This window comes from Neopsephotus bourkii, unplaced genomic scaffold, assembly GCF_033783945.1.
Source record: "Neopsephotus bourkii isolate Nb327-2 ecotype Australia unplaced genomic scaffold, CSIRO-AGI_Nbou_v1 NB_1060, whole genome shotgun sequence".
In the NCBI taxonomy this organism is placed as follows: Eukaryota; Metazoa; Chordata; class Aves; order Psittaciformes; family Psittacidae; genus Neopsephotus; species Neopsephotus bourkii.
In genome coordinates, this window is record NW_026901548.1 from 3,591,235 (window position 1) to 3,615,712 (window position 24,478).

At 46.4% G+C, this 24,478-nt stretch overlaps 2 protein-coding genes across 3 annotated transcripts in view; one reads left to right on the forward strand and one right to left on the reverse strand.

Annotated features, from left to right (window-relative positions):
* Positions 1-9,535, forward strand: part of TAF4 (TATA-box binding protein associated factor 4) — a 37,247-nt gene extending 27,712 nt beyond the window's left edge. Inside the window, exons 10-16 of one of the 2 annotated variants that reach the window (XM_061361598.1) lie at positions 3-117; positions 752-921; positions 1,355-1,485; positions 2,113-2,238; positions 3,951-4,007; positions 4,089-4,208; positions 7,996-9,535. In XM_061361598.1, coding sequence (XP_061217582.1) covers positions 3-117; positions 752-921; positions 1,355-1,485; positions 2,113-2,238; positions 3,951-4,007; positions 4,089-4,208; positions 7,996-8,163 — 887 coding nt within the window. In that variant the 3' untranslated portion in view covers positions 8,164-9,535. Of the gene's footprint in view, positions 1-2; positions 118-751; positions 925-1,354; positions 1,486-2,112; positions 2,239-3,950; positions 4,008-4,088; positions 4,209-7,995 lie in introns of those variants that run through there. The other variant, XR_009726695.1, reaches the window with a different exon arrangement.
* Positions 9,536-12,183: 2,648 nt separating this feature from the next.
* LOC133216688 (fer-1-like protein 4) overlaps positions 12,184-24,478 on the reverse strand; it is a 28,349-nt gene continuing 16,054 nt past the window's right edge. Inside the window, exons 26-45 of the mRNA XM_061361635.1 lie at positions 23,802-23,975; positions 23,490-23,606; positions 23,161-23,322; positions 22,692-22,851; positions 21,585-21,673; positions 21,100-21,231; positions 20,748-20,796; positions 20,133-20,239; positions 19,840-19,971; positions 19,092-19,202; positions 18,574-18,701; positions 17,924-18,094; positions 17,401-17,555; positions 16,599-16,777; positions 15,939-16,024; positions 15,024-15,122; positions 14,570-14,811; positions 13,644-13,924; positions 12,957-13,057; positions 12,184-12,515 (exon numbers count right to left, since the gene is read on the reverse strand). Of these exons, the coding sequence (XP_061217619.1) occupies positions 12,335-12,515; positions 12,957-13,057; positions 13,644-13,924; positions 14,570-14,811; positions 15,024-15,122; positions 15,939-16,024; positions 16,599-16,777; positions 17,401-17,555; positions 17,924-18,094; positions 18,574-18,701; positions 19,092-19,202; positions 19,840-19,971; positions 20,133-20,239; positions 20,748-20,796; positions 21,100-21,231; positions 21,585-21,673; positions 22,692-22,851; positions 23,161-23,322; positions 23,490-23,606; positions 23,802-23,975 (2,856 nt within the window). The 3' untranslated portion in view covers positions 12,184-12,334. The remainder of the gene's footprint in view (positions 12,516-12,956; positions 13,058-13,643; positions 13,925-14,569; positions 14,812-15,023; positions 15,123-15,938; positions 16,025-16,598; positions 16,778-17,400; positions 17,556-17,923; positions 18,095-18,573; positions 18,702-19,091; positions 19,203-19,839; positions 19,972-20,132; positions 20,240-20,747; positions 20,797-21,099; positions 21,232-21,584; positions 21,674-22,691; positions 22,852-23,160; positions 23,323-23,489; positions 23,607-23,801; positions 23,976-24,478) is intronic.

The following is a 24,478-nucleotide window of genomic DNA, read 5'->3' on the forward strand; positions in this document are numbered from 1 at the left end:
AGTACCTGTGGTAAAACCAGCAGTATTACCTGGAAACAAAGCTATTGCCACTGTTTCGACACAACTAGCTGCTGCTCAGAAGAATAAACTGAAAGAACCTGGGGGAGGCTCTTTTAGGTGAGGAACTCTCTGCCTATTTGTGCTTGTGCTGCCTGGGCAGCCTGCTCAACTCAGTGGGAACCTTTCTCTGTGTTGCAGCGGTGCTGGACTGGGATGGGTGAACACTCAAGAACTATTTGGATTTTCAGTGGGCAGGTTTGCCACTTTATTGAAGACTTTAACAACCAGCTGTGGGTATACTTGTGCCAGGCTGGTTATAGTATTTAGCTATTACCTATTATAAGGATAAATATCAAACCTCACAAACAATTCCTGCCTGGACAAGCAAGTAGAATTCATTCCTTCACTCCTCCCAGCTCTGCTTGGGTTGTCCAAATGCACAGCCTATCTTAGTGATGAGTGCAGTTTATTACTATTTAGTGGTAGTGAGTTATCTGGCCTCGTGCTTCTCAAGTTGCTCAAACATTACATAAGAAACATTGAGAGAACAGTTAGGAAGTAGACGTACTTCTAGTGCTCTTTGGAATAAAATTGTTAACTTTATTTATTATGTAATAAAAGCAGATAAAACGGAAAAATGGGATAAAGTATTCAGGTTTATTGGTATTCATCATATGCAGCTGTGGTATTGCAGAAGTGGGTGTAGATAAGCACTAGATGTTATGATTATAATGAGTTTTTGTTTCTTAAGGGATGACGATGACATTAATGATGTTGCATCAATGGCTGGAGTCAACCTGTCAGAAGAAAGTGCTCGGATACTGGCAACAAACTCTGAACTAGTGGGCACATTAACAAGGTCCTGTAAAGATGAAACCTTCCTTTTCCCAGCACCTTTACAAAGAAGGATATTAGAAATAGGTATGTTATTTCTCTTGAACTTTATTAAACAGATTTCATTAGTCTTGAGTTTGATTGAAGGCATTTTCTATAGAGGTTAATTTGAGTAGATTGGAGTTGCTGGAGTCGTTACCTTTTGTGTATTTTGATGCTTGTAGACAATCATTCAGCTTATGGAAGTAGAACATGGTTAAGGGATAGCAAAACAATAGAAACCAGTGACTTCTAAAGTGATGGCAATGTAACATCAAAATTCCTGGACCTGGTTAAAAATTCTCACTGTTTTAACTGAGAAGGCATAACAGAAATAACATTTGTTTTTATAAATCCAGAAACACTTCAATCATCTTTGTTTACTAGTTTAGAATTAATAGTGAAACATGACTGAGGTTAGCCACATGTTTAGCTATATTGTAAAACAAGTTTTTACAACTGACTTCTGTCCTGATCACAGGTAAAAAACATGGCATAACAGAAATCCATCCTGATGTAGTTAGCTACGTATCGCATGCTACACAACAAAGACTACAAAACCTCGTGGAAAAATTATCAGAGACTGCTCAACAAAAGAATATTTCTTATAAGGTAACTGTATTTGATTGCACAAAGCAAACGGCAAGGTTGCACAAATTCAGCAGAGTATTATGTTGCTGTAATGACCGAGCTCAGGTATTTTTTTCTCTGAATTTAGGTTGTTTATTCTCTTAACTGATTCATCTTACATTAAGATATTTATACACATGGATTACCAGAACTCTTCAGCTTGCATGTACAAAATATTTTAAAATCAAATGCAGAGAAACTGTGCCCTTCCCCTTTATTATGTCAAAAATTTTGAGTCTGAGTGACTGTACAATCAGGCAGATAACAGCGCTGCTTCAATTTCTCAAGAGACTGCTGACAGATGGGTGTTCTTAATGGATTCAAATGCCTGAACAGTGTTTAAAGAAACCACACAGCTCTGTGAAATCCGTTCAGGAAGTTAAATCTGTGATGATATTAGTTTTGAAGTCAAAATCTGATGATTCATGACTAGAACAAAATGCTTTTAAGAATCCTAGCTGGTTTGACTGGTGTAAATACACACTTGCAATTTGCTTGAAGAGGACAAAGTGAACATTTGAGCTTTAAATGTGTAAGTAAGTTCTACAGTACAGTACAAGCTAACAGCTTTAAGAAATGTAATGAGAAACATCTTTGCCATGTTTTCAGGATGATGAAAGATACGAACAAGCGAGTGACGTTCGGGCACAGCTCAAGTTCTTTGAACAACTTGATCAAATAGAAAAGCAGCGTAAAGATGAACAAGAAAGGGAAATTTTAATGCGTGCAGCAAAGGCAAGTGCTTGGATTTCACACATGTTTGCAATGTGTCAGTTTTGACTTGAGAGCTGCAGTTTCTTTTCATTCTGAAGTGCTTGCAATGAAGGGGAACACTAATCTTCAAAGATGGAGCTTGATGAGTATGTTCTTTAGCTAGATCTCTGTTCTGCTTTTCATGGTAAAGCATGTGAGACAGCTTCTTTGCCAGTCTTATTACATGTTCCAAATTCAAGTAGGTCTTAAACCTTAGTTCTTGCACTTTGCTTTGTGGAAAATATGGATTTTATAGCTTGATGGTACTCATAAATAGAATAGAGACATTACAGGTATTTTGGAGACCAGAAATGGAATCCAGATTTTTTTTCTTTAAAAGTCACAGAAATAAAATAAATAGGAAGCAGTTAACATAAGAACAAATGTAAGCTTTAGACTTTGAGGTTTTACTCAGTGACCTGAATATAGGATGAACATGACTTAGCTGGGCAGAAGCACTCTAGAAATAATTCACAAAACAGCCTAAGGGTTCTGTTGGGTTTGTGATCCAGTATGGTCACTTAAGTTGTGAACCAACATCTTCATTTTAGCTGGTTCCTGTTAGACCTGAGCTGGCATGCTCTATCCAGATTTTGAGCCCTATGCTAAATAGACTTCAGAAGGAAAGCAATTTAAAGGTCTAGGAAATGTGACCTGTGAAGTCAGATTAAAGAGTAAATCCATTTACTTCAGAAGAGAAAAGACTGGGGTGAGACATAATTCCTCATGAATTTGTTTTGCATATTCATATAATCCTGTTTGCTGCATATAAAGTGCAGGAGGGAAAGCATAGGTTAATCATTAGGAAAAGCTTAATACTCTGAAGGAACTTGAGTACTGATTTAAAATAATATAATGTGTAGTTGATCTAAAGAATGTATGGATTTAACAAAAGCATAGGTTAATCATTAGGAAAAGCTTAATATTCTGAAGGAACTTGAGTACTGATTTAAAATAATATAATGTGTAGTTGGTCTAAAGAATGTATGGATTTAACAGTCAGGATTTGTTTGAATATAGTTAGTCTTATGTGAGAGTACTTGAGACTGTCTTGAAGGTCTTCCTGTTTTCTGTTTAACTTCTTGGAAAAGGCAAGAAACTAAAAGAATTGAAATTCAGTGTCAACTAAGTAAAAAGGTAGTAATTGGCAAACACGTGTTAATAGTGTTAGACAATGAAGCGAAACGGGCAGTTGCTAATGTAAATGGTCTGTTGGTCAGTTAGCTGCAGCCTGTTCAAACAGGAGTCTGACCTGTAGGTGTAGCAAAAAGATATGTTCTTAGTAAGTGCATAATTAGACAGCAAGGGGAGCATTTTTTCCAGAAAGTACAGGTCTGATTCCTTCTTTCATATGCAGAGTGTGTGTTTCAATTCAGAAATCTCTCTAATTCATGTCTTGTCATGGTTTTGAGATGTAAATACTTACCTATTGCTTTACTATTTTTAACAAAGCTGGAAAAAGGGATGCTTTTTCAAACATAGATACCTGAAACTAAGAAAAGCAAAACTGCTTGTAATTCCTAAAAGCCATTTTCCCCTGTTGCCCTCTGTGGCAGTGACAGGTATTCTCCACTTCCTGCTTTAATTTAAGTAAAATTTTCGTATGCTTTGTAAAATTTTAACTGCTTTTGTAGCCAAATTAATTTTTCTTTCTTTTTCTCCAACCATTCCATGTCTATCCTTTGTCAACATAGTCTCGATCTCGACAAGAAGATCCAGAACAGCTTAGATTGAAACAGAAGGCCAAGGAGGTGAGTGTTCACCTTAACACGAACTTTTATCTTGGGAATCGAGAGAAAAATAATTAACCGTACTTTCTCTGGCACACACAGATGCAGCAACAAGAGCTAGCACAGATGAGACAGAGGGATGCCAACTTGACTGCATTAGCTGCCATTGGTCCCAGGAAGAAAAGGAAAGTAGATTCACCGGGATCTGGATCAGGAGCAGAGGTACAGTGCAATTGTAATCTTTGGGTTTGCTGTGTCAGCCTCTATAAAGCCTTTCTGTTCAGAGTTTTTCCCCTAGTTGTGGATGCTTTGAGCAGCAGAAGTGTATTTTGTGTTCAGATTTGCTTGCTCCAAGATCAGGCATCTGTGTGTGGTATGGGTAATAGAATTCGAGTTGTCATTCCCTGATTCCTCCTGCATTGGAGGAATGTTAGAAAAGCCATCTCTGTTGTCTCAGGTCTCTGCTGGTTTTGGACTTCCATAAGTTTTGGAAAGAGATTGTTGTTGTTGTAGTCAACCCACTCAAATAGGAGTGCAGAGTAATTCATGCTGCTGAGGTGGGTGCATGGTAGAATTGAGTCGCTGCTAAATTTGACAGCAGGAGCTTCAGGTCATAGGAACTTTGCTAATTTCTTTCTTTAGCTGTTGATTTGCCTTAGTTTTAGTATCTCTACAGCAGATCAGTTTGACCAGTTCCATCTGATAAGGATGGTTTTGCATCCTTTGTATATTCTACTGTTCAATCTGGCCTTTTAAAAATTTCTCTGTAGACTAAATATCATTGTGCTCAATATCTGATTAGTTTAATGTTAATTTGGGTACACTGGTAAACTATGTGCTGTATTTCTAAACAAGTTACTAAACATGAAATGCTATAGGGTTGCTTTCTGCATGGAAGAAATATGGGATTTCTCTAGTGTTTGAAAAGACCAAAATCTTCTAAAACTTGCCATTTATAGGGACAAAAGCTCTCTTCAGAATTTGAGGATTTTTTTCCCTGATTCTGATAGCAATTATCAGGATAATAATAGTTTAATAATTCTGATTATTACTCCCTGGGCATTCCCAATTTTCAGTGCTAAAGCATTTATAGTGTAGAAAAGCCTTTTGTTTCAAAAGAATCCACGTTGGTTTATACTGAGTTAGTAGAAGAGATGATTTACTTGTGCTTGATATATGAAATGTTAGAGAACAATACTAGTAACTGTTATTTGTATTAACAAATACAAAAAGAATAATCAGGCCTCTCTGGAGCATCTTCTAAAGTAATTTTGAGTTTTGAAATTTTATTAAAATGCTTGATACTAATAATAAGACTTATGAAAAAATAAGTTGATGAATTGCTGTGTTAAAAGTTTATAATTATGGCTTAAAATTATAAAAATTGCTGTATATGGCACTTTACAAAGATAGATGTGGATATAAATGAAATCATCTCCAAGGAACATGCAGAAGTATCTCGGGCAGCATTAACGTTGGCATTGCTTCCTTCTGCACATGCAAAGTTAATAGTCTGTTAATGTCACTTAAGTTATGGAATGTATTTTTACATCCTCTGTGAGCACTTGGTTGTATTTCATCTAAATGTGGCTAATTCAGTTATCCCAGATTAATCACTTGCTGGTTAACCAAATAACTTCAGGTTCCCTGGAAATCTCACCATTTTGTCTGTTTAATTAAGAACCAGCTGCTTTTGATCTGATGCTCACAGCTGTGCCTCTGCTGCTGTGTCGCTTGACATTTATAAACGGAGCTCCACTTGTCACCATTTGTACACAGTTTGTCGTTAAGGCATATTACAAGAAGTGTGGAAAATAAGGTTTGTCATTACTTAGGCACAGATTTGTAAATGCAAGCTTTTGATGTCTAGGAATGCTGAATCTTAATTGCCCTTAAAATCACTTCAAGTAGTAATTGTAAACTGTTTTGTTTCAAAATCCAACAGAACAGGTTGCTGTCAGTTTATGTCCATGTGACTTTATTGAAGGTTACAAAAAAGGTTCTTAACTTATTCCATGCCTACAGGAGCAGCATAGTTCCGTGTCTTTAAAGACTTCTACTATTTATCTTTGCATCTAAAGTATTACAATCTACATAATAAAATGAGGGTTGGGCTTCTACTAAAGAATATTTAAATCCCCAGAATTTAGAACCCCTTCCAACCATTCTTTCTTCTTAGTAGCCATATGTATGTATTTGAGAAAATCTAGTTAGCATCCAGTGTTCTCCTGCATCTTCTAACTAACTTCTAGTGAAATTGATGGAAATCAGACACCTAAGTTGTACAAGTGCCTTAAAATACCTCTTTGAAAATCCAGCCTTTAAACCCTCCTAACTATACAGGATTTCAGTGGCTTGATGCTGGTGGTTCAAGAGGTAACTTACTAGAGAAACAGAAGTCTTACTTTAGTGTTAGTGGCATGATGGAACAAGAATATAATTTCCAGGACAAGTTTAGATCTTTATATGCTAGTGGAGTGTGTTTGAACCTTCTGGTGTCATAAAGTTCCCTTAGAAAACATTATTCTAGTAAATGAAATTGGAGGAAAAAAGAATCCCTAGCTAACCCACAGAGGTATAACCTGTTCCAGATAACTCAGAACACCATTATTTACATAAATATAGAAAGAGCAAGATACCAGCAACAGGCAACTGCCAAAAAGATTCCCGACTGTAAAATCGGCGGTGGAAGACGGCTTCCCGGTCTCTGCATGCCATCTGCTGGTGCCTGCGCTTTACTGCTGCACGGGTGCTGCTGTTCTGAGCCAGGCTGCTCTTTGGCTGTCCTTCCTGGACTGTACCCCTCTTCCTACCAAAAAGTGTTTCTGTGCAAGTGCACGGGATGTGATCAAACCCAGGTCTTCAATGGAAGAGGCACCGTGTCACTGGATAGTGTTCTGCCAATTCCAATGGCTGATGACTTTAAAGCACTCCAGGAATCCCTTGCTTGTATAAAGGAAAGCATAGCAAGCAGAGTTGTGTTAATCGTGTGTATCCTATTGGGAGTGTGTGTTCTGCAAGTGAAAATGCATTGGAGCTAGCCCAACAGAGCTTTGTAACTCCATTACTAGGCAGTGCACATCTAAACAGCTGAAAGGATGTGGGTATCTCTAAAGATACCAGATTATTTTTTTAAGTGACAAATATCATAATATACTACTTATCTTGCCCCTTTGTGTGGAAAACTACCAGTGTGTACCAGAGATGGCTGAATGACAGAGAACGAATTCAGAGATCATTAGAGACTGTCTGACTGTGTCTAGGATAGCTGCTGCTTAATATAATCCTGAGTTTGGCTACTGTTGTCACTGAAAGGAGAGCTCATGGCACCCTACCATGAAAAGCAAGGTGGAATCTAGTATGTTATTCAAGACAGGATCCAGGCGATAGGACTGCTTCCCACTTCAGAACACCAGGGCTACCCTTCTGCCAGCATTGGGAAGAATGCTATCTCTTTTTTGGTTGTTTGTTTTGGTTGTTTGGATTGCTTATCTCTAGTGCCTTCCTAAAGATAAGAGCAGTGCTTTGGGTTTGGCTTTGTTTGAGTCTATATTTAATGTTACTGAAAGCTTCTGATTGTTCAGCTATTGTTTGTAACTATTAAAAAGAAATCTCTGATCTGGTAGTAGCTTCATATACATAGTCCCTTAGTTCTTTCCTTGTGTGTTTTCTCTGCAAAGTTGTGGAATACCTGGGGGTACTGATGTAGAATCGTAGAATCATAGAATTTGGGTTAGGAAGGACCTTAAGATCATCCAGTTCCAACCCCCTGCCATGGGCAGGGATGCCTCGCAACAGACCATGTCACCCAAGGCTCTGTCCAGCCTGGCCTTGAACACTGCCAGAGATGGAGACTTTGCTGCTTCTCTGGGCAACCCATTCCAGTGCCTCACCACCCTCACAGTAAAGAGCTTCTTTACGTCTAACCTGAACTTTCCCTGTTTAAGTTTGAAGCCATTACCTTGTCCTGTCACTGCTGTTCTCATTTACCTGTTCTTCTCCTTTGCAGGGATCTGGTTCAAATGCAGCAGTCCCAGGCGGCTCTGGAGTCGGAACAACCAGACAGTTTACGCGACAAAGGATAACGCGGGTGAACCTCAGGGACCTCATATTTTGTTTAGAAAATGAGCGAGAGACAAGCCATTCACTATTGCTATATAAAGCATTCCTTAAGTAGTGGAAAAGATCAAGGTATTTTTGACGGAGAGACGCCTGAGGACATTTTTTAATATATTTACAAATTACGCCTTTTTGTAACAAGCAAACGGGATATTGTTTAAAAAACAACCACCTCTTTACATGGAACAGTTTTATATTCCTGTTTATAAATAAACTCTTCAGTATCAGAGAAATACATTTCTGTAACAGTGAGGATACTTACAAGGCCTGTGGAGACTATAAAAGGACAATTAAATTTTAACTCATCTCTTTGATTGAGTGGCCTTCTTGCCAAACAAGCCATATATAAAGACTGATGGAATCGTTTAGCAAATAACTAGCTACCCTTTGTCAGCCCTGTAGCAGTTTCGACATTAATTGTGCATTTTAGTTCAGTTTATTCAACTAAATCAACTATATAGGCATATGTCTACAGCAGATGACCTCATTTCATTTAGCTTGTTTTTTGAAACAGTCAGTTAGCAAAGCAAACTGATTTTTTTTTTAAAGAATATTTATCTTTCCCCCCCAAATGTTCAAAATCTAGAGGGATATACAGTTAATTTTAAACATAACCTCAATTTTAATCACATTATTGCTTATTAGAGGCCCTGAAATCCCATAAAGGAGGGTTTACTTCTGAATGTTTTAGCAGCATCTGTAAAAATGCATTTTTATTTGCTATAGTTTGTAAAGCTGTAAAGTTAAAAAAGGAAAAAAAGGAAAAAAAGAGAAACCTTTTCAGCATAAATATATTTTACTTGCACTGTGTTTTTTAGCTAAAGTGAAAGCTTAGATTAAATAAAATCAAAGTCGGGAGGAATCATCAAAAAGACTGTTTCTCAGTGTGAATCAAGTGTCGAAAAATGGTTGGTGTATTTTGTCAGTAATTGTACATAATTTTTGGCACATAACATAAAAATGGCTATGTAAACTATAATTATTTTGCTAAAAGACTGTATGCAAGCTGTGGGCCTACTTTAAAGATGTCCAGAGCAAAGTCCCTTCTTTGTACCTATTTTTTTATTACAAATATACTAATTGGTTCTTTATATTTTCAGAGGTTATTGTATTAAATTGTCTATTGATAGTACTTTTATGACTGTAAATACTTTGGCTTTCTTTGTGTGAACTCTCATGGTAGAATTTAACTCTCTTGCGTGTAAACTGAATGCTGATCAGTATTTTTATCAACACCTGACAACTGTTACACCCCTTTTATTTTGTCTTTTAGGAAATCCTGTCTTTCCATTTTTTTTTCATGTAAATTTTGCACAGTTACTTGTTCATATGTAAATATTTTACTTTCAAAAATGAAGTTTTTAATTGCTATTGTTTTATATAGGATTGAAAGAAAATTAACTCCTTTATTAAAAACAAATTTATCTGTATTTGCTAATGTATTTTTCTCGCTAAATCTTTCTCCTCTTGGATTTATTTGTCTTGGTGTAGTAAAAGATTAGTCTGTCTGAGGGGATGCTGTTTCCTAAGGATGCACTTTGGGGGGGGGGGGAGGAAGATTACATTGTTTTCTCAGTTTGGGGGATTGTAACTTTATGAATCTTGACATTTTATTGTTGTCTGAGGGATCTTGGGCTAAGATTAATGGGTTTCGTTTATTTGATTTTTATGTTTCTGAAGAGATCTTGAAAGTATTTTGGGTTTGTTTAGTGAAGGTTTAATAAAACACCTTCTCCTTGAGGGCAGAGTCTGCTCCCTCAACCAGTTAACTACAGTGACTTCAGAAGAAGGTGTGATATAAACCACAAACTTTGGAGCACAGCTAGGAAAGGATATAATCAGGGACTTGGTTTTGGTTGTTAATGTGACCATGTAAGAAGGTGTTTTCATGATGCTCTGTGCTGAATGTTTACCTTTTAGTTTGGGTTTTTTAATCCCTTCTCTCATGGGTAACTTAAATAATAATTCACAGTGGTTGAGGGCCTAATCCTGCTCTTAAACAGAAAATCATATTAGTTTGATCATTACTTACAGACAAATCTATCATCTACAGGCACCAATCACTGCTATTGAAGTGGTGCTTTGATTGGCACTGACTTGGACAGCATGAGGAGACCATGGATTAGCCCATAACGTGATGGACTCGCTTGACACCATGTATGACACTTACTTACTTGAAGATTTAAATTGTTTGTAAACCCCAAACTGTCTTCCAAACTGTGTAATGGTTTCAAGTGGAAAGAAACAACTTTGACTTTTGGACAAAGCATTGTCAGAGCCTTCCTTTAACTGTTGAAAGTGTTGGTTTAAATGTGAATCCCCATTGGCCATCCAAGGACCAAGCAGAGAGTCTACAAAGCTGTGGCAGGTAAGCTGGCAACAAATTGACCTTCAGGTGCTGCTTCCAGGAGGAAGCTGAGGGTAAGTCATGTTTGAACAATCCAAGTTATTTCATGGTGTGCTGTACCTTGTGCTCCCTCTTCTGTAGAGTTTGTAGCTTAGAAATATGCTGGACAGGCTATAAAAGTTGGGAGAGAGCTGTAAGACCATAGCGCCTGGTTTTGTTTTAAATTACACATTTTTGAGTGCATAATCAGCCCTTCATGTAATTTTTCTCAGCTTTTAAAAGCATTTAGACTGAAAAGCTGACAGCATCCATCTCCCTCCAGTAATTCAAATCCATCTAATTTTTGACTGGGATATTGGCCCTTAATAACTTCATAGTTGGTACTGGAATGAGCACTGCCTCATGTGCATATACTGGGGAGATAAATCCATGGCACATCTGTTGCTGACTTTCATCCTCTTTGTCCAAACAGTGAGGCAAATTCATTCTAGCACCCTCACAACTGGAGGTGAGCGCATTGAAGACTGCCACAAGAGGGAGGCTCACTCCACGTGTGTGTCTATGATGGTTTATTATCCCTTTCCTTACAGCCCTTTCAGCACTGTGTCAGGCACAGGTTGCTTCTCTCACTTGTAAGTTTACCAGTGTGTGTTTGTGTGTGTGTGACCTAAAGGCTCTCAACCCCGTTTTACAGAACTCTTGACTGTATTTTTAACCCCTTTGATGGATAATGCTGTAATGTTCCTCAACTATAATTCTTTTGCTAGCACAAAAATTCAATAGAACAAATAAGGTACAATGAGGCACTCTGATTTCAGCCTGTTTTTCAAGTTTCACAGGTATGTAATTAAATAGATAAGTTTTTAAGGAAGCTATTGAAATATATACTGGGATGCATGAATGCTCTGATCAATGCCATCAAATTCATAGTAATTAAGATTCATGTGATCCAAGAAGTTTCCCCATCTTTTTGAGGTTGTCTGAATGACACAGAATTCTATAATAAGTGTCATGCAGTGATAGTTTTAACTATTTTCTTATGTTTGCAGTTATTTGTCCATCTGCAAAGAAGGCCCTGAACCTTTGGGGTAAGGGGTGAGAAGGCAGCTCAGATAGGCACAGCTGTAATGCAATGTCAGCATTAATGCTGCTCTGGAGGGTGGATGCAGACCCATGTGTCCACATGAGCTACAAACCCTTACACTGTGTGTTCAAGCGGGGAGGGATCCTTTCCTTACACACTTCCAGTGCTTGTGCAGGGGATTTTGCACATCAGGGCTTTAGGCAAGCACAGGTTGCCTAAATGTATTAAAATGCAGTATAAAGGGAGACGAGGAAAAGGCCAAGCTTGTTTTCTCCCCAAAACATGCTCTGTTCCTGCCCTATTCCCCATCCACTCATGCAGCCACCTTCACTATAAAACCCCGTTGTCAGTTAATCTAACTGGAAATGCCACAGTCCCCCTGAGCATCATCCCTCAGGGTGAAGCACCTACCTCCTCTTGCGATCGGATCACATCAGGGCTTGTCTGTGCTGAAGAGAGCAAGGCTGGGGCACCAGAGACCGTGCTGGAAATAAACCTCATTTAATTTGCATCAGCCCAACACCACAATCTGGATTCATGCAAATGACCCCATGCCAATGTCTCAGTGCTGTGCTGTCTGGTAGGAAAGGTGAAGGGGGATCAGCGAGGAGTGCCTGCAGCATCATATCACATAACAGTGATATCATATAACAGTGCTCCCCAAAGAGAGGCCACTTCTGCAGGTCTGTCACTCTGACGGTTGCCTCTGCACCTGCAGGATTCCTTAAACTTGCTGGTCCAGCCTCAATTCCTGCAGTAATCACCCTTGTATTTGAGTAGTCCTGGGCTGAAGAGCATCTATCCATTGATGATCTTCTCGCTAATGTATCCAGGCATGGTGTAGATCAAAAGAACCAGGAAGATGGTCAGAAGAGCAACAATCAGCAGCACAATGATGTACTTCTTGTACCGCTTCCAGATAAAGAACACAAAGGTCTTCATAGGATTCACAAACCAGTTGAAAGAGGTTTTTGGTCGGCTGGAATGGAACAGGAAGAATAGATAAGCACAAGCTCAACCCCCAGGGCAGTACATCGCCCTCATGGGGCACCAGCTGTTACTGCTGCTTCCAAGCAGGATCACCCTAAGGGCTGCATTAAGTACAGTGCATGTGAAAGTGCTGGATACAACAGGGTACTGGGCTCAGGCAAGCCCCACAAGCACTGTTCTACATCCCTGTGGCCAACGGGGACGTTCACATGGCTAAACCAGAGCTGCCTTTTCTGTACAAGCAGCTTTATGGCATCGCTGCCTTGAGAACCTCACTGAGCACAGCCCGGCCCCAGATGCTGCGGTCCCAGTTCTGCAGCCTCCATTGCCCAGGTCCCCACTGATTGCCCTCAGCTCCGTCCCCATGCAACCAGCTGCTGAAGATGCAGCCCTCTCCATCCCTGTTAACGGGGATAACAGAGGTGCTCACTTGGGCTTTTCCAGGGGTTCAGGCTCTTTCCGGCCCAAACCAACAGGACTCTTCTCAGCCTCCTCCAGGGTCAGCAGCTGGAACTCGGCTTCCACCTTACCCTGCAGGGAGAACAAATCTGAGCCACAGATGGTGCGCATCCCTGCCAGGACTGGGTTTGTTCCCTCCCAGTTCCATTACCCTGTTCTCCAGGCATCAGCTACAGTGCCTCAGACTTCACAGCCAGCAGAAACTGTGGCCTGGGTTGCAGCCAAGGCACTGCACTGTAACACACTGCCTGACACCTGGGTTTCCTGCAGCCTCCCCCACCAGCACTGATCACAAACAGTGGTCCACGAGCAGGGCCATCAGTAGGGAGTCTGTCCTGGGACAGCTGGCACCTGAGACAAGCTTTGGCTTCTGTCCTGCCTGCTGGATGTGGAGCCATGTGCTCTTGCTTTGCTCCCTGCACTGAGCACTGGTGTGTGGGAAGCCCAGAATGACATAGATCAATCCCTGCATGCTGCTGCATGCACTCGTGGGCAGATGAGGGGCTGGATTCGCAGCAGATGGGGCAAGTCTCCACTGCTGCACAAAGTCCTGTGCTACCTTACTCTGTTGGTACTGTGCATGCAACGGAGGTTGCAGGACCAAGGCTGCCCTGTCAAGACCACCTCTCTACTCACCCGTGCCAACATCCCACCTTACCGTCAGCAGGTACTTGTTCCCGCTGGGGTCTGTGAACTCCAAGTCCTCTGGTTTGACCGAGCTGCTCCACTTCTTCTTCTTCTTCTTCTGCTTCTTCTCCCTCTCCTCCCTCTCCTCGTCCTCTTGATCTTTGAGCTTGATGAAGGGCCACCAGCCCCTCATGCGCTTGTTCCGGAAGATGGAGAAGCGCGGGGTTGCGTTATCCTTGGCCATCTTGATGGTGCAATGCTCCGAGCTCTTGGCTGCCCGCACCATGTCATGCAGCTTCAGCTCGATGGACCCTGCAGGCACAGTGAAGAGGAGAGCTCGTGGTGAAACCCCCACCCATGATGTGGCTTTCTGTCCCAGCCATCTTCCCACCACCAGGAGTAGGTGCCAGCTGCTGCAGTGATCTGGCAGCATCCTGCACATCTACAGGTGGAGAACATGAAGCTCAGCATAACAAAGGACCAGCCCAAAAGTTAGAGACTAAGAAGCAGAAAAAGCCACGGGTCTTGTCTCATCTCTGGCCAGTTTGGTTTGCACAGGGTCCAACGGGTTATTTTCCCTCCTTTACCACATCTACCCTGCTCTCCTCACGTGTCCAAGCTCCTTTTCTCCACTTGTTCCTGCAAATGTCAATCAAAGCTTTAAATCTGGGAAGCTTCTTCAAGGTTTCAGGTCTGTCTCACATCTGAAGCAGCCCCAGTTCATTCCCCTCCATCCCTATCCTTGGAAGGAGCCCTGAAGAGGGGCTCCAAGGCCCTGGGACAAGCACCCAACCTCAGAGGGGCATCTCCAGGCTCTGCCTACATCTCACATGTGAAAAACCACCCCGGGTGGCTGCTGAGCTTGAGCTGATGCTCCTGGTGTCCCTGTCCCAGAGAGCTGAGCCCCAGGGAAGCACGGTACTAGCCCAGCAAGGTGAGGGACAGGTCACACCATACCTAGGAAGTCATTGGCTGAAATCCTGTCGTAATCCCAGACCTGGAGGACCAGAACAGCCGGTTCCCGAAACTCCGATTCCTCCAGCGAGAAGAGAGAATCCTTCTTCTTGTAGGTGATCTCCTTCTCGGTCGGGAGGTAGTTAAAGCGGAAGATGAACCTCCAGTTGAAATTGCCCTCCCCAGTCAAGGAGTTGAAGTGAACATCGGTCTCCTGCTTGTCGTGGTCGAGACCCTTTATCCAGCTGCAGGAGGAACACGGTTATCTCTTACCCCTGTCAGCCAGAGCCAAAGGCTGAGCAGAGGATGGAGGGGGTGCAGGAAAGCACCAAACCAGACCAACACTTCTGGGGGTTCAGCAGGGGGATGGAACAGGGCACCGCATGGTGAGGATCAGAGCAAGCAGTGAGGGTGCAGGGCAGGAGCCGGGGTCTGGCCTCCCCATCTCCCATCGGACCTCTTCACGTAGATGTCACTGGAGGGCTCTCCCGTTATGGGGTTGACATCGTCCAGGATCACGTCGTCTGTGTTCCAGATGATCACACGCAGCTCGTAGCTGTGGGGAGGACACAGGGGGGGGTGAGACATGCTGGGAGGGCAGGGCAAGCCCACCTGTAGTGCTGGGACCTGGTCTGGCCAAACAGAGCCCAGCAGGCTGCTGCCATGCACAGACCCTCCTAAGGGCTACAACGCGCGGCACAAACACCCACAGTCACAACAGGCAGCTCTTGATAAGTAAATCCCTAGGGAAACCCAACCAGCCCCGCTTGGCCACAGGAAGGCTTAGGCAGGAAGGGACCTCTGCAGGCTCTGCTCTAATTTCATGGTAAATCAGATTGCTTAGGGCTGTGTCTGCATGAGCTCTGAATATCTGCAAGGAGGGATGTCCCAGCACCTCCCCGGGTCGCTACATCCCTATCCTAGGGTAGCTTCACTCTCATTGGGAAAGTGTTTCCCTCTATCCAGTTGGAATGTTCCCCGCTGCAATTTGTGTCCATCCTTTCCCATGCACCCTGAGAAGGATCTGCCCTTCCATCTCAACAGCCCCATTACATCACTGCAAACAGCACATCTCCTCCTTCGGCTTCACTTCTCCAGCAACCCAAAGGATGCCTGGGTCCAAACTGGAGCCAAAACAGAGCCAGATGAAGAGCTCCGACCTGGACTTCTACCACCTTCATTTTCAGCCTTAGGGGGATTAACCCTGCCCTTCCCAAACACTCGTGAGCCGAAGCTCTGATGTCCCAAGCTGATGCACCCAAGAGACGGCCCCGTGGCAGAGCTGGAGCAGAGGAGCTGCACACCAGGCTCCGTGCAGGGCTCCATGGCACATCCCTCCCGCAGGCCCCCAGCCCCATCCCATGTGTGTTACCTGACAGGCAGCCGTGGCTGGATGTTGACGGGCGGTGGGGCAGGGACATCGTTGGGGAACATGTCAATCCACATGTGCAAGGAGCCCTGGGAGGGGAGGGAGCACGGAGGCTTCAACCCACAGCCCTCCGAGGAGCAAGGGCTTGGTCCTGCAAGGGAAGCTCCCGCCAGCCCCACCGCTTGGCTCTGTCCATCCCCAGTGCCTCAGGGACGGGGGAGTGGGGTTCACAGGGATGGGGAAAGGGTTCACACTGCCAGAAATTACAGGGAAGCAAAGCAGCAGCGATAGAGACAACGCACAGTAGGAGGCAGGAGCAGGCAAGGACGCCACCACCCACCATGGTGCATGATGGCAGGGATGGGGAGGCAGAGCAGGTTTGACCCCCACACAACACCTCATCGGACTCTGGGCACCAGCACTGGTACCACATTGATGGACAGAGCTGCCTTGAGGAAAGGGTGTTGAGAAGCACCCTGAGAGGTCAGAGCAAAGGACACCCAGGGCAAACAGTGCTCACTTCATAGCAGGGACAGCCTCCACAGACACAGCTCCAGTTGCCCACCCAGGAAGGAGCAGCACATGGGATTCACACCATGGGAACCAGCTGCCCCAAAGGGCCTTCCCAGAGCAATGTCTATGCTGGGCAAGGAAACCCCTCACCTGCACAAGCCCGGGGTTCTCAGGGTTGTAGAGGGACCGGATCTCCACGTGCTCTGGTACCAGCTTGTATCCGTATCCTGGCATCTCTTCCCAGTGCTGCAGGACGTACAGAGCCTTGTGCTCATCATCCACGGCGGAGTTCTCATCCGCTGCTCCTCTCTTGCTCCTCACAGAGGCCTCTGCATCAGGACACAGCCGGGTAGGAGGTGAAGAGCTCTGGCCAGCAAAAGCCATGTCAGGACATTGGTCACAGGCACAAGGGAACGGACCAGGCAAACAAGCACCTCCCCAGGAGAACAACACAGGGAGGAGCAGGAGCTGAGGGTGAAGTTTAAGACCAAAATCCTGCAGGGACCCCCATGTGAGGACAAAATGACCAACCCACCCCTGGGTTTATGAAGAGCATCTGCCCTTTGGAGAGCAGGCTGAGACTGAAACCACCCCAAGCTGGCCCCGAGCACAGCAGAGGTTCATGGGGCACTGACTGCAGCCACGTCCGAACCAGAGCCAGCTCTCAGGAACACCAGGACAGCACCTCCCAGCTACCCACTGACCTGAGAAAGGGGGGAAAGGGCTTCTGGAGGCCACCAGAATAAGCATCAAGTGCATATCACTGCCATGCAAGTGAGTTTACTTTGCTCCATCCACTTTGGGACCTAACAGCCTGCATCTTCCCCCAGTGCAACACCATCACCCACTGAACCCAGGGCACTGAGGATGCTTCCTGGGTTGCCAGACCTCTCCCCACCCAGCACAGGCAGCAGTATAAGGGAGCAGCCTTTGTCCTCCCAACCCTCTGTACCTTCAGGAAACGCCTCTGGAGGGACCTTGAATATCTTCTTGTCCACTTTGACCTCCTCCCGCCTGTACTCTGCCGCAGGGAGCGAGTTCTTCTTGCATAAACTGTCCAGGATCTGTGTGGGTTTGAAAGCATCGCGCCAGGCGTTGTAGCCGGTTCTGCATGGAAGGAAGGACACTGAGAACACCTTCAGCTTAGACACAACGGGTTCTTATCGCAGGCTGCAGAGCCCCTGCCTGCCCTCCAGCACAGGATCCCTGCTCAGACTTGCACTGGGAAAACCACAGGTCTGCAGTGGTTTAGAGCTATCACAGGAAGCGGAGAGAGGTCTAAGGGAGATGGAGGTACCCAGTAACTTGTGAATCTGTGGGGCATCGGCTCAAAGCAAACCAGGTGCAAGCTCTGTCCTGCAGAACTGGAGCTGTTCTGCTGCATGGTCGATGAGAAGAGCACATCTCACAGCCCCAGGGCATCCCACTGGTACCTACGTGTCGCACTGGTACCTACGTGTCGCACTGGTACCTACGTGTCGTACTGAGAAGCCACGCCGCAGTTGGCCCTGTGCTTGCTGTAGAAGCGGTTCTCCAGGTCGATCTTGGTCTCCCCAATCAGATCATCAGATCCAACCAAGTCATGGTCGAATATTGCCACAGTGAGCTCTGATTCCATGGGAAACGACACCGTCAGCTCCACCACTCTGGATAGAAGCAGGCAGGGAGAGTGCAATTAGCAAAGAGGATGGGAATGAAGCCCACCCTCTGCTTTGGTTGTCCCATTCATCTAAGAACTGTTTCTGACAGCTCCAAGACCTGAGTCTGCTCCTCCATAATTCAGTGTGCGAACATCCCAGTGCAGCAGTTTTCAGTGTGCACATGCAAACAAAGGAGCTGCTTTTCCAGAATGCCCCTGGATAGAGCTTGGAAAAGCTCTCCAGTGCTCTGTTGCTCCTTGGCTTGCTGCTCTGTCTGTTAAATCAAGCCCTTAGGAACGTTCCCATCTTAACCCAACACACTGATGGCTCCTCTGTTAGCCAGTGGCAAGAGACATGCCTGGGTCCTTTGTGTTAGAGCACAAGATTCCCAGCAGGAAGGAAAAGGGGCACATGCTGGAGCACAGCCTGAGCCCCACATTTGCACTATTCCCATTAAACCTGCTGGAGGGGAACTTCCTGCGTACTCTCCAAACACGGGGTTGAGCTGCTTTGGGATGTATCGCTCCTTTGTGTCCTTCTGCTCCTGCCCCACAGTCACCACCACATAGGGATCTGCCTTGCCATTGGGGTCGGCTGGAGACAGGTTAGTAGCCTGGAATACACAAGAGGAACTGTCATGCACTGACTGCAGAGAGCAGGCTGCACGAGCTCACTGTCAGGGCCCCCCAGCAGTGAAACCAGCGCTTGTTCCAACACAAATCCCACTCAACAAGCCACCCATCTCTCCATCTTCTTGCTCATAGTCTTGAGGCAAAGGAGAGGAGCCAAGAAATGCCCATGGGAACGCTCGTACCTACTGAAGCTACAAAGCATGGAAGGCTCCCCATGGACAAGATGCAGCTGCCTCCCGCTGGCCTTCAAGCCAGCATCGAGCTTGTCACAAGTGCCACTGCTCATAGGCAGCGAGCAGAGAACAGCAGGAGGTCCCCATGGAGGGACAGAGCTCCGAGCATCACCGCCACCACCACCACCAGGTTCTTACCTTCACAATGTAAACCCGTACAAGAACCTTGATGGGTCTGTTCCTTGGGACACCCTGGGAGACCTTGGGCTCAGCACCGGCTTCCGCGGTGGGGTAGACGTAGAAGGAGCCCTGCAGGAAAGACACCGTCAGTAACAGCTAGACACAGCCATTGGGTCCCATCTTAGCTGGGACTTGAGCCAGCAAGACCAGCTTCACGCACCGACTGGAAAACCAGAGCCATTGCCCCATGCAGACCACAGGCACCCAGTGCCTATGGGGACAGCCCTTTCCAAAGGCACAGTCCCTGTTGCAAGTTAAGCTGCGGGCTGTCAGAGCACTGCCAATGCCAGACCTGAACGTCTCTAGGCACTTTGGACTGCACAAGGCAGGGGGCACCAGAGGTTTTCTAAGGACCACCTTAAATCAGCTTCTGCCGTTGATATTTCAGTACTCAAGAGCTCCTGGGTGTGAGGATGCTGCCTCTTTTAACCAAGTTTTACTGAGTTGAAAACCAGGGAAGCTCACTGGTTGTTATTCATACACTGAACATACCCAGAGGCCCCACAAGAGTCCTTTATGTTTGTGCTTTCTCCTTGCAAGAGCTAAAACATCTACATCAGGTGCATTTATCAGTTACCAAAGGACCACAACAGTAAATGGCCCTGCCACACCATGGCCACATGGCACCTTGAGCAAACAAGGCTCTGCTGGTGGTGGCAGGCTCTTAATGCAGGGTGCCCTAAATGGCTTTCAAATGACACAGTACCTTGTACCTCCCTACAAAATGTTCATCCTCGTTTCCATCTTCATCCTCGTTGGCCTTGCCACGATGGAGGGGGAAAATACACAGCCAGTCTTCAAAATGATCAAACTCGTTTTCCAGCTCAGAGCTGTAGATCTGAAACAAACAGAAAGTCATCTGAGGGCTTCTCCTGCCATCTTCAAGGGGAGGGAGCCAGAAAGACCATCCTTCCCCTGCTTCAAGCACTTCAGCTGGTGCTCACCAGGGAGGTGACAAGGACACAGGCAAAGGGCTGGGTCTGTCCCCCCCATAAGCACCTGAAGGGTGGCAATGAGCTTCCTCTTGGGTCGAGCAGGTTCAGCTTCAATCACTGCCTCATCTTCCGCTTCCATGTCAATGGAGGATGCATTTAGATTTCCTCCATCTAGAAACAGCAATAAAAAATGCTCTGATCTTTCCCATCATCTCAAGTATCCATCCATGAAATCACCCCAGCATCAGCTTTTGCTTCCACCCAGGGCTTTGGCCTGTGTCAGGGTAACTGATGCTATCACTGTGTGTAACGAGCATCCTTATGGGATCTCAGATTCCCACAGGGCATGGCTGGATGGGTGGCACAGATTCTGCTCTTCCCTCACAATCCCACACTCTTGCAGCTGGTTTTACTGCAGGTTTTTGCTTGCTCTGAAGGCTGTTGCTTCAACGCCATTTTCCATCATTTTCTGAGGCAGTTTTGGTGTTTTTGGCTTGAAACAGCATTTCCCAATCCCTGCCAACGTTTCCAGTCTCTGTGCTGCTGTTTGCACCGTTTCTGCTGAATGTTGCAAAGCTGTTGCCTGTTCAGACCCCATTCCCACGAGGCCAGCACCCTCTGGGATGGTTTCAGCCCTGTCACTCCCCACAGAAGCACTGGGTATTGCCAGAGAACTCACCTGCATCATTCAGGTCATCATTGTCAGCATCTTCCTCATCACTGCGTGTCTGAAACACACACACTCACACACATAGAGTCACCCCACATCCCTGCCAGCAAAGGCTTCCCCACCCAAGCACAGGACCCTGTCAATGCTTTCCTGCCAGCAGGGTCAGTAGCACCTAACCTGAGGTCATTTAACATCAGCATCGCTGCAGGAGGGTATCCAGGGAGTGCCTTAAGGACAGTTTCTTCCCCCCAGATCCTCCTGCTGGCTTTTCTGTTTGCTATTTAAGGGACACGGGGCAAGGAAGGAAAACTGGGCAGACCCATAGCGCATCCTTAGCAAGGCAGCTCTCCTGAAACACTACCTGGTTATACAGCTCCTTCAGGGACTCGTAGTACTTGGACCACCAATCCAGCTCCTCCAGCTCTGGTTTCTCCTCTTCGTATTCTTCCTCCTTCTTTCCAAGCTTATTGATAGGAATTTTCTTCAAAGGAGCCTTCAAAGACCAGAGAAAAGGGTTCAGAGGGAGGCAGCAACCCAGGACACCCATTCCATTCACCCGTGTGCCCTGGGAGCCTCGGCCTCAGCTTTCAGGCAGAGCACATGAGATGCAAAGCTACCTGCAGCTCTGGGTCTGTGCTTTGCTGTAGAAGCAAAGGCACAAGGAATCACATCTCTGCTCCCTGTGCCTGCCTCCAGACCCGCAGCAGTGCTGATGAACAGGACCAGAGCAAACCACAGTGCTTGAAACCCAGCTCTGAACTCTCTTTGTGTGTAGTCTTCGGTCTGGCTTTCCAAACCGCTTTGTTTCCAGAGTCCAGGTTGTGCTGGCCCCACCACATCACTCACCTTCATGAGGCTGAGCGGGTGAGTGCTGGGACCGGGGTCAATATTCACCACAGTCTGAGAGAGGAGACGCTGGGATGAGACTTTCTGAGCTGAAATGAAGAGAATTCCACGTTTGCATGGGTTTATTTCCGCCCCCTGCTCCCTCCCTTCTGGTCAGGTGTTATTCCACAGGGAACCTCTCCCTTTTACCCCACTGGTGTGGGATTGCTTTTAAAGCTTTTGATAGCAGACCCTGGATAACCATTGGCAACCCCAGTGCAGTGCTGAGAGCAGCCACCACCATGGACACGCTTGTTGCTGACTACCACAGACATGAGCTACTCCTTCCCCACTCAGGAATAACCACCGACCCCTCAACCCTTCGCCTCTTCCCCTTTGTGCTGTATTTATTTACACACTTCCAGATCAGGGGCTCTGCTGTTATTATCACTGAGCTATTTAGGGAATCCATTGCCCAATGAACAGACCTCGACCCAGTGATGTGAGAGAAGCATAAACCTTTTAATCCTAATGGACCAGCTCCCTAAAGCCTGATAGAGGCTTCACTGGAGACAGCTCTGCAGCCTGGCTACTGAAGGTTGAACCAAGTCAATGCAATAACCCTCCCCAGGCCAAACATCTCTGATTCTAGACACAAACTTTCCATAGGAATAAGTCACTGCCTGGTACCCTCCCCATCTGAACGTCCTGCTGGACTAAGACATCTTTATGAGCCATTCACCCTCTTCCACTTGCTACAAATGTAATGCAAGCAGTGGCTGGGAAAGAGACCCCAAGAAGGTGCCACATCCACAGGTGAAGTCCTGCTGGTGGTGTGGGGAGGCAAGTGTTAAGCTAACTTTGGAGGAAACAGTCTGCAGACTGCCCTTTGCCATCCCCAGGTTGGGATGCCAGCCCTTACACAGCATTCCCTCACTGGGCTGCTGCCGTTTCCCAAGCACCAGTCTGGAGCCAAGTACTACAGACCAGGACCATAACCTGTCTCCAACCCCAACCTGTCCCATGCTGTGTGTTTGCTAGGCATCCTATGGCTCTCAGAGAGGGCTTTGCTGCCTGGCTAGCAAGGAATGGAAGCTCCCTCAATGGAAGCCTCACCAAGCAGCTCACCTTTGGGCACATCTTCTGGTTCCTCCTCCAGCTCTCTGGGAGAGAACTTCATCACATTGGACACAACGTGGGTACCCACCATCACCGTGCGCCCAAACGCTCGCTTTTCCACCACAAAGATGCTGAGGGGAGGGTGCAGGTAAACCTGCTCTGGGAGCTCCTGCAGAAGAACCCCCAAAAAGAACCTGCAGACTGGGGTTTGAAGGAGCAAGGGCAGTACCCATGGCAGCCCTGCCACTCATGCAAAGGTCTGATGGTGCCTTGCAGCTCTGCCCCAGGAGCAAAGCCTTGCAGTGACAAGTGATGCTCAAATGCTTTTGGTGGGCGGTTTCAGAAAGGTTTCATCTGCAGCTGAACCCTGTGGCCACAGGAGAGCAAAGCCCCAGGGGCAGCTCCCCTGCTGTGACCTTGCCCCATGCAGACAGGCAGTGCATGGGTGCAAAGCGGCCACGTGTGCCCTGCCACTCACCACGTCCATGTACTTGACCAGCTCGGTGAAGTTGGGGTTCTCTTTGTAGGCCACGATCACCTCGGACTCCACCTTCTTGCCAGCACATTCAATGATCACCTGGGGCTGATCCACCTCGAACAAGTTCACCCGCTTCAGGTCCCGCAGGCCCCAGAAGAGGATCTGAAGCACAAGACAAAGAGGGGCATGAGGCCACGCTCCAACCCAGCACACAATGACACCGGGATTGCTTCTTCCTCCTGTCGAACACCTCAGTTTCCCATCTGCTCCGGCCTCACAGGCACATCTGAGCCCCAAGGGGGATCCCATCCTGCTGGACGGCGGCGCACCTCTATGCGGAACTCCTTCAGCACCGGGCGGATGCCCTCGGGGATGATGAACCGGCCATCGCGGGGGTCTCCCAGGTACTCGGGCTCCTTGGGCTCCACGTCCTCGGGCACTGCTGGCTGAACAGATGGATACAGGGGATTCCCATCACTTTCAAGTAATGAAAGCCATCTCTACTCCATGCCATGCCCCTTCTCCCTCCCCTCTCGGTCTGTGTTCACAGGCTCTGTCCCTCCAAAATCCAGATGTAGCTTTCAACAGGGGATCCTCTGGTGGGTTCCACAACCAGGAGCAGCTTTCTACAAGCCTGTTACCTCCAAATAGCCGCTGTAATCCAGCTCAATGAGCTCAAAGGTGGCAATGAGCTCCCCTGCTGCTTTGGTGCCCTTGTAGAAGTCAAAGAACTGCAGGGCAGGTTTGGTGTAGGGCTCATCCACCAGCTTCACCTGCGGGACCGCAAAGGCCTGGCCGAGGAACTCAGGAGATCCCTGCAGGAGGAGGGGGAATGGGTCAAAGCATCCCTGCATCATCTCACCTCCTCAAAGAGCACCAGTGATTCCAGCCAGTCCAGGACAGCACAAGACCACTCATCCACCCTTGCCAGCCTCTGCTTTGGTTTCCTCTGCTCCATCCAAAGCCAGGAGCAGACCAGATGTGCCTGCAGCAGGTCCTCTCAACTCCCAGTCTGTCTCCGTGCAGGACTGGCCAAAAGGCTTTGCCATGCACCAGAGGACATCAAAGCTAGATCAGGTTGCTCAGTGTCCTCCAACCAGAGTGTTAATGTCTCCAAGGATCCCACAACCCCTCTGGGCTCCAGACCCAGTGTTTGAACTCCCTCTGGGTGAAGGCTGCTTCCTTACATCCAGTTGCATTTTTCTCTGGTTCCAACCTGTGTTCCTTGCCTGTCCCTGGGTACCTCTAAAAGTCTCCACCTTTGTACCCGCTCCCATCAGGCAGCTGTAGGCAGCAGTAAGGCACTGCTTTTGCTTCA